This window comes from Lithobates pipiens, unplaced genomic scaffold, assembly GCF_037356315.1.
Source record: "Lithobates pipiens isolate NorthernLeopardFrog02 unplaced genomic scaffold, aLitPip1_a1.2 Scaffold_18, whole genome shotgun sequence".
NCBI classification, from domain to species: domain Eukaryota; kingdom Metazoa; phylum Chordata; class Amphibia; order Anura; family Ranidae; genus Lithobates; species Lithobates pipiens.
In genome coordinates, this window is record NW_027507758.1 from 253646836 (window position 1) to 253656342 (window position 9507).

The 9507-nt window shown below is 38.6% G+C and overlaps 1 protein-coding gene across 1 annotated transcript in view; it reads left to right on the forward strand.

The window, feature by feature from the left end:
• The window catches only part of AHI1 (Abelson helper integration site 1), a 420928-nt gene extending 413096 nt beyond the window's left edge, over window positions 1-7832 (forward strand). The window contains exon 25 of the mRNA XM_077486810.1: window positions 641-7832. Within this exon, the coding sequence (XP_077342936.1) occupies window positions 641-848 (208 nt within the window). The 3' untranslated portion in view covers window positions 849-7832. The remainder of the gene's footprint in view (window positions 1-640) is intronic.
• Window positions 7833-9507: the final 1675 nt, after the last annotated feature.

The following is a 9507-nucleotide window of genomic DNA, read 5'->3' on the forward strand; positions in this document are numbered from 1 at the left end:
ATTGACATTGGGCTTAGGTAAGTATTAGGGGGCGAGCTGCACACTGAAGATTTTTTACCTTCATGCATAGAATTTAAAAAACCTTCAGCCTTTAGAACCACTTCAACCTTGCTTTTCAGTTTGCCTACTGGTGTCATTGGTTTGTGTGTTGTATATTTCTGTGAATAATTCACCGAAGAGCACTTGATATAGTATTTTTTTGCTCTCTGTTAGATTTTCAACAAGAAAGAGTAGACTAGATGGGGATCAAACCGTACCTTGCTCCAACCAATGTGGCAAAATCCATTTTGGTCAGGGTTTCTAAAAAAGGTGATTCATTTGCTTTAAGGTATTCCTTTCTTTAAAATTGTATGGCCAAATCAATCAGCATGACAGCCAGGCAACAAGCAGCTCAGATGAAGTCAGCCACTCTGACCTAGCCACTCCAGCCAGACACAATGAGCAATAAAAAATGGACACAGGCTTTAACCCCTCTCCTGTTATATCCCAAAACTAATCATAAAGTTATAACGTTTTTGTTGAAGTTGGCCTTTAAAAATAAATATGAATGTTTTCAAATTTTGTAATTCATTTTGTTCTTGTTATATTTTTGTTGTATAATACCTTCTGAAATGTATTTTTTTCATACTTATTTTATTAGAAGAACAAGACAAAGAACACAGGACATGACAAAATCAACTGATGTAAGTTCACAGCCAGGGGCCTTTCTGATTGGAAATACAACTTCTATGGGCTCTGAACGGGATCTCCCAAGACTGGATCACAGTGTTAAACGAAAAAAGAAGACCAGTTTAAAAAAATCACCTACAGTTGGGAAAACAAATGTTGCGTTTGAGCCAGATGAGTGAGAGTCAAGACCATGTCTGTGAATTCAAGTAATGTGCACCATAACAGCCTTAATGAAAAACAGTCACAATTAGACTCAAACTAAAATATTTATTTATAAATTATAACCATACAGACTTACTTCTGAAATAATTGTTTCTCCTTCATTGAGGGATATGAGATTCCGAGACAGTTGGGTTATACTGCCACCTACAGGACACTTGCAAATAAACAGCCAAATTTAATCCCTCCCACTCCCAGCATGTTCCAGTATTTTGCCTGTGTCTCAGAAGAATAGGTAAAGTTTAACTGGTTTTACTAGGCATTTTTTCTTCAAGATACATTTTTTTCTTTCATCAGCCTTTCCTTACATGCGGCTTGAGCTGGTCTCTCTTTACACATTTATTAGGATCAGTGTATCATCAGCAGTAGCTTAGGAGCCCCACTCAGACCCTATTGGACTGACTGACTGTGATTGCACATAAATACTGTATTTGGACATTTTTGGAAAACTTTGTATCTTAATCATACAGTAAAGGACTTCATAGACGATGGGTTATATGCAGGCTACCTTCAAGTGATTGGAAACTTGCTAGAGCCAGCTCTAGTGTCTTATTACCCCTCCCACTCCAGTTTTGTGAGATTCCAGTTTTTACTAGTGTCCTTGGGTGATGGACCAGTGACTATCGGTGTGTATCTTAGAGACCATACCCAGACCCTGTTTTGTGGGGGCCAGCCTATAATGTTTGTTTCAGGCATGGAATCTGGTGTAAGACGCTCACCTTGGCACAAAATACAATATGTGTAGTTGACCACAGGGTGCCATATAGGTCCAGAGTTGTAGTTCGTGTTTATGGTTCCCAGACCCTAAAGACCCCTTCAAGGGTATGCCCACTGTGATGGGCAAAGCCTGGACTTCTAGTAGGCCCAACATTGTGGATAAGATAAGACAGCTTTTTTCTGTATCTTAACACCGGTTCCTGGCCTTTAATAGTGCATGCCGCAATGCATAGCACAATACTATTCAGTTTCACAGGAAGAGGATTTGGGAGTTATTCACTTTATTCTGATACCTGCAGCCATTTGGTTTCCAACATTTCTCAGGGCAAGCGATTTTAAATTCGTTTTTTTTTCCCCTCCCTATCTGGACTCGGATGAAGAAAATGCACACAGCTTGTTGCTGCACTCCTATTGCCATCTTCTATGGAGACACAACCACAGGAATATGGTCAGCTCTTTTACTTTAGGATATTATGCAAGAGAGTATTTGTAGCGGAGGCTGCACAGGATTTTCTACCCTGCATTTTATGAGGTACAAGCTACAGCTACATACCAAATGCTCTCCTCTGTGGACACATAAATTGATTCTGTGTGCACTAACATTTGCCTAACAGCACCTGACTCCACAGCCAAAAGAAGACCCTATGGGCACTTAGTCCTGGTTCACACTAGAACGCGGTGAGGAAAACCCACAATCTGTGTGCAGTACCTGCACCACATTCAAATTACACATCCTTGCAACCTGCAGTGGGGTTCAGTCCAATGTTAGCGACACCGCAAACTGGGGTCGCAAGTGCAGTGGGTTTGTCTGCTCCGGATCGCATGGTACAGAATAACCAAGTGATCCGGTTGCAGTGCGATCATAGGCAATTCATAAACAAGATATTTAGGCACACCCTAAAAAAATGCATCAAAGATGGTGCTGCCATAAGACCATACAACAGAACAAAAATATTACAGCACACACATGCAAAACTGACATTTACCTCCAGCAATGCTTTTTTAAAAACACCTAGACGTTTTCAAAAAACATATGGGGATTTGGTCACCCCATATTGCTATATGGTGCTTAAGCCCACTTACTGCAACAAAGTACCCCACGATTAATGGGTCCTACACTATACATAGATCAGGAGATCCTGCTTCTCTGAACCATGGGGGCTATACTCCTCTATATGGGAGAACATAGGGTCTCCACCCATGACACAGGTGGTCACTAATGAGAGGTACTTACTGAGGGAGTGGGGTATTCAACACCCAAAAGGATTTGGTCAGAATCCATACAATAGACAAACAAGATATTTGGGGGCACATCCTAAAAAATGCATTAAAGATGGTGCTGCCATAAGACCATACAACAGAACAAAAATATTACAGCACACGCATGGAAAACTGACATTTACCTCCAGCAAGGCTTTTTTTAAAACACCTAGACATTTTCAAAAGACATCAAAAAATATGGGGATTTGGTCACACCATAATGCTAGGGGCAGTTCATAGTGTGAAAAAGGCCTTAGACTGGCTAATTCAAAAAAGAGTTTCAGTTCTCAATAAACACCTTACAGTTCCTATTAAGGATACTTCCATCTTTTAAGGATTCTGTTGATATGCATTTTGAAGCCCTCTTAAAGGCCTTATTGCATATCCAGCCCTGCAGTCAGCAATTGCAGACTTGTCAATTTGCCACACTACTGGTAACTGGACAAGACAAATTAACAGATGTTTTGATGATGAATGCCTCATTGGGTGATCCCTTGATAAATTCATCAAGGAAGTCACTAGGGGAAAGTTACTCCTACTCCACAAGAAAAAGCCTAAGGTAGGCCTTATATGATCCATTTAAACACCAGGTTAAATTAAAAAAAATTAACCAAAATTAATCACTCCCGCTGAGCTGTTGTTTTTTGCCAGCAGGGGGCCTTCCCCATTGGCAAAATACAATGATCAGTGTTGCTGACTATAGCTGGTAGCACTAATCCAGGAAAAACCCAGCAGGCTGGTTGTACACAAGTCACACAATGAGTTAGCCCATAGATGTATTGAAATTCATCTGGTCCTTACTGAACTGGTGGAATTTCAATCCATGTATGGCTGGCTAAGTCTCCTACGGCTACCACTCAGCCTACCCAGAAACCCTCCTCACAATGAAGGGAAGCCTCCACTGCTTAGAGTGGGGGAATGTCTGTTGGCATTTGCCCCAGTCTGGGTCCAATTTGTCATTTCAAAGAGGTACAAAATTGTTTCTATCTCTGCCCCCTCTTGTTTTTTTTGCTTTCCAATCTGCAAGCTTTAGACCAAAAGAAGGCAGAGTTAATGGCCCACTTGTACCAGTTTCAGGCACAAGGAATGGTTGTCCCAGTTCCTACAGAAGAATGATTTCAAGGCTTCTGTTCGGACCTATTCACAGCCCCAAGCTAAATGGGGGTAGCCGCCCAATACTGGACAATCAGCATTTCAAAGTCTGCTCTCCAACGCTCACACCATCTGGAGTATCTGGGTCTAACCATGAACACAGCACAAGCCAGAATCTTCCTTCCGCAGCAGTAGTTTGGTTCCTTTAGTCCCTATGGTAACCCCCAGTTCTTTTCTGCATGAGAGTTCTGGGCTTAATGGTAGCCTTCTTTGAGGCAGTTCCTTTTGCCAAGCTTCACACCAATTCAGTCCTGCATACAAATGACGTGGAACAAGCAGGGCACTGGTGAGCATTCTCGTAGTTCCTGAACTGAAGTAACTGCCTGTCCATATTGATAATAAAGGCAGACAGCTACACTGAGTCTGCAGCAGCCTGACATTGCACTTGTGATCTGCTGATCACACACAGGCTCCTAAGAAAGAAATAGTAAATGCACATTTGTTTACCTGCAAAAAAATGTGCATTTATTTTTTTCTTAAGGTGAACTTATCCTTTAACAGGGAAGGGAGGCAGTCTGGCCTCTATGGACAACAAGGATGCATATTTGCATGCCCCCTATCTTCCCATCTTCGCATTAGGCAACATTTTCCTACATTTGCAAGGCTGCCACCTGTTCCTATATTAAAAAGTTATACAGGGTGGATGTCCAGGCTTCTTCTGGTGGCATTTTCAGGCATAAGGTCACAGCTCTTTAAGCTGCAGAGCCCCCATTTTTTTTTGGGGGGGGGGGCCTTTTAGTGTTTTGTTACTGTTGCCCATCCTTCCGATGGACTGTGTTTGGGTGGCCAAAATACCCATACATCCCATATTCCTCGATGAATAAGAAAGAAAATCTGATATTTGTATTTCCTGTATAATCCATTTCTTTAATGATAGCAGGTCACACTGGGTGTGGCTTCATTTAAATATCACATGTGCATTTAAAAATGCTGCCAGCAAAACATTAGAGAACATACACTGGAATGTATATTCCATAGCAAATCATAGTGTATTGTATACATTGTGTACACATTTCCATTTTGCTTTTCCATACAAAATCAATGCACCAGTGTACGCACGTGCCCTTTAGTAAATCAGCCCCACTGCCTCCCAAATTCTGAGGCTTTGACAGGTCAATAACAGAGCCCAGAAGTAAAGATGGATGTAAACAACTGTCTTATGTTATTTGATGCATTTTTTTTATAAAACGCAACACAGCGAAACACATGAAAAACGTGCATGCAGAAATGTATACGGAGTGCAGAAATTGCAGTATGACGCGGCCCTCAAAGATGAAGGGAAATCCCCTTTAGATAGTTTTCACCAGAACTGGTGTCCTCTTTAGAAGATTTACACGTATTCTTGTAATAAGACATTATTAATGCGCCTGCATGTTAGTGTATATACACAGTATGTCCTTGCACACATTAGATTTAGAGGCTTATAAAAAAAATTTTTTTTAAAAAGCTACAAATTTTGCACTCAGCCCCTTTGCTGGTTGCCAAATCATAAATCATGTGCATGACGTGTTTTTATTTATTTATTTTATTTGCTAGCAATTGGGTATTCTTTCACCAAGCTCTGGGGAAACATCCCTTTTTATATATATATATATATATATATATATATATATATATATATATATATATATATATAATATATATATTTTTTTAATCCCAGATTACTTTGAACCTGAAACTAGTTTGCATCCTGTGTGTAAAGTTTAAAATACAGTATGATTGAAATTTAATATGGATATTGAGTAAATCTATTTTATTACTGTTGCCAAAGTCTATATTCTTTTTCAAATCTTTGCTGCATGTTTTACACACACAAAAACAAACACAAAAAAAAGAAACAGGCAAAGATATTCAGAATGTATTCTGTGATAGCGTGTAAATAAAAATTAAGTCCTAAGATTTGTAGGTATGATTGCAAAAAGCCTATTATTATATATGAGTACTTTCAGAATCCTGTGTAACTTTTTGTACTTTTAAAATTAGTTTATTTTCACATAGATGTTTGACAGCATAGTTTAGTGTTTGTCTTTTTTTGTGAATACGGAGAATGGGTAGTGAAAGTATAATGTATTTTTAATACCTGTTTATGCTGGATCCCTACCATTGTCTAAACTAGTACAGCCCTTGCTCATAAATGTAATGTTGATCTGTAATGAAGATTTGATTATAGAATAATTTATGCAATATATAGGTCACATTGTATATATGGCAATTAGAAGTTATGTTCTACAGGTTAAAAATGGGGTTCTGCAAGAAGCTTACTATATGTATAATGGTTATGGAGAAACAGACATAAATTGCATTTAATGTTTTCTTATTTGTGCTCTTGGAAAATGAAGGATGTGTCTACTTGTTTTGAATGAAGGGACTTTAAAGCTATATTAAACCCAAAACTGAAAATGTAATATATTGCAGTGATAGTGTGACAATCATTAGATGTGATGACTGCCTTGGTTTTCTTTTTGGCTTTTCTCCCTCTGTTTCACTTGATAATCAGGCCTGTAACACAGCTCCTATATTAGAGTGCACCCACTCTAGATGAAGGAGCACATGGGGCACATTTGGACAGCAGCTTTGTCAATCTGGGGGGACAGGGAGTGTTAGATGGAGTAGCAGATTTAGATGCACTAACATATTGAAGCCAAACTCTAGGTCACACTACAGTTACACAAGCAGTTACAGCAACATTTTTTTTTTTGGGGGGGGGGGGGGATAAAGGTTTACATGAATAAATAAAAGCTGACCATTGTAAGAATCACTGTCAGTAATAAATGGTTTGTCTCTGATAACTGATACATCTGCAGGACAGCTTACAGATATACTGGCAGGATCACCAGATGAAAATGGCAGAAAGAAAGCCTAAAAAAGAAAACAAATGCATCAATCACATCTAAGGATCGGTAAGCTGCAATATGTTAAATGTTTGCTTTTAAGTTTAATACTGCTTTACGTAACCAGCATAAATAACTATTATAGCCTTCCTGAAGTTCTTGATCAGGCTGTTCTGCCTGAACTCTCACTATGCATTGCATTTGTCCATTGAAGTATATGAAGAAATTGAAATTACTCTACATTGGTAGAGTACACCAGAGGTACAAAAGTTTGGTAGATTAGAGCAATAAGTGGTGCAGATAATTGTTTACCTATGTTGCCCACCATATCTTCTATAGACATGTACCTATCATTTGATGGCAGTAGTATTCTCTGACTGAATCGTTGGTTGATTGTAAATGTTTGTTTCAATTGGTGGTATTATTTAAATATTTAAGTTTTAAATTAAAATGTATTCAGTTTTGTTGTTTCCTTCATAATGAAACCCTAATTTTCTACCTTGTCCAACCATAGACATCATATGTTAGAAAGTGTGTTTTTATTGTTCAGTGTTGCCAATAACCCTATTTTTGTACACAACATCATTTTTTTTATTTATTCCTTTCTATGTAGGATTCAGATGCTGGTGTTTCTAAACAAATTTTTTACAATACAATGCACTTTGTTTTAAACTAAAATTATTTATATAATCTATTTTGTACATTTTAACAAAGGTATATTTTAATTACATAAGCTTTTACTGCTATAACCTGTTTTTGTTTAAGTTAAATCGCCTATCTTTGGTTAATTCTAAATTGTATATTTTTTAGCTTGTTTTTAATTAATTATATTATCCTTGTTTGCAGTGTAACATTGTTTTCAGTTTACTAATGTTTAAATGATTGCATTGTTTTTCTTTAATTCTTTTCTGTTAATGTTTGAAAATTGATTTTATTTTATAATTCTTTTGAAGCACTTTGAAAATTATCACCTATTAAATTTGTTATGGAAAATTTTAATAATTTGTTGGTGTTCATATTTGTCACTAACATGGTTGGCTGACATTTTCTCTAGGGAGGATGTCAACTGAATTAAAATTAGATAATCCTGTGTAAGCTGTGTGGCACACTTCAAACCCATTGATAAAAAGGAAGAAGTGAGACTAGCAGTATTTGGGCATTCATGTGTGAAAAATTCCCCAGACACAAACCACAGCAATCCTCACATATGTTCCTGGGTTATAAAAAGGGCAAAAACAAACTGATTGTGGAGTTAAGCCAAACAAAGTATAATTGTAATGAGTTTAAACATGTACAGAGTCTAAAAAACTAAATAATTGTAAGGCCATATTCTAATTAGAGGATAAGAAAAGTGAACTATTGTTTGTCCTCAACAAATTATTGTTTTAGTGAAGATATCTTCAAAAGCCAAAAACATTTATATTCCTTTTTAAGGCAGTGGGGCTCTTTATCAAAGCCATGTAAAAGAAGAACTATCTGAACAGTTCAGTGCAACCAATCATTTATAAAAGGATAAGTACACTATTTTCTCTTGAAGGTAACATTTACTCAATTGCTGCTCTATGCTGCTTTCAATGACAGCCACATATAGGCCAGTTTTCTCATCCCCATTACCACAGAAGAACCCTTGAAATAGTTTTCAGGTCTTATGCCCCATACACACTATCAGATGTTCTGCTGATTTTTTCCTTCAGGTTTACCAAAACCATGTAGTGCAAGGGCCTGCCTGATTGCATACAAATTGAAACTCCTAAGGTTTGAACTCATATTATATGGTTTTGGTAAATCTGAAAAAAACTGAAAAACTCAGCAGAAAAACTGATAGTGTGTATGGGGCTTTAGAGAATCTTGGCTGAAAATTATCATTTCAACAGCTTTTGGTAGGTACATTGGCCTGAATTAGCACTGGTAGGTATAATATCAACCACTTGCCACCCGCCATATAGCAAAATAACGTCAGCAAAGTGGTTGCGACATGCTGAACGGACGTCATATGACGTCAGGATGTCAAGCCACTGCCATCATTGTTGCGGCGTGACAGTATGACACACCGCAACTCCGATGTAAACGGGAAGAGCCATTGATCGACTTTTCCTCACTCCCGTCTGACAGAGGCAAGTAGAGGAGAGCTGATTGGCTGCTCTCCTGATGGGGGGGTCTGTGCTGATTGTTTATAAGCACAGCCTCCCCTTGGATGCCCACCCAGGACCACCAGGATGCCACCAGGACCACCAGGGATGGCCACCCTAGACCACCAGGGAAAATCCAATCAGTGCCCAGGCAGCTGCCAATCAGTGCCAATGAAAAATGCCTGCCAGTGCCATCAGTGATGCATATCAGTGAAATCTATCAGTGCCACCTATCAGTGCCCAGCAGTGCTATCAGTGCCACCCATAAGTACCCATTAGTGAAGCCTTTCAGTGCCCATACATGTTGCCTATCAGTGCCACCTATGAGTGCCCATCAGTGCCACCTATCAGTGCAGCTCATCAGTGCCCATCAGTGAAGGAGAAAACTTACAGTGCCTTGCGAAAGTATTCGGCCCCCTTGAACTTTTCAACCTTTTGCCACATTTCAGGCTTCAAACATAAAGATATAACATCTTAATTTTTTGTGAAGAATCCCCAACAAGTGGGACACAATTGTGAAGTGGAATGAA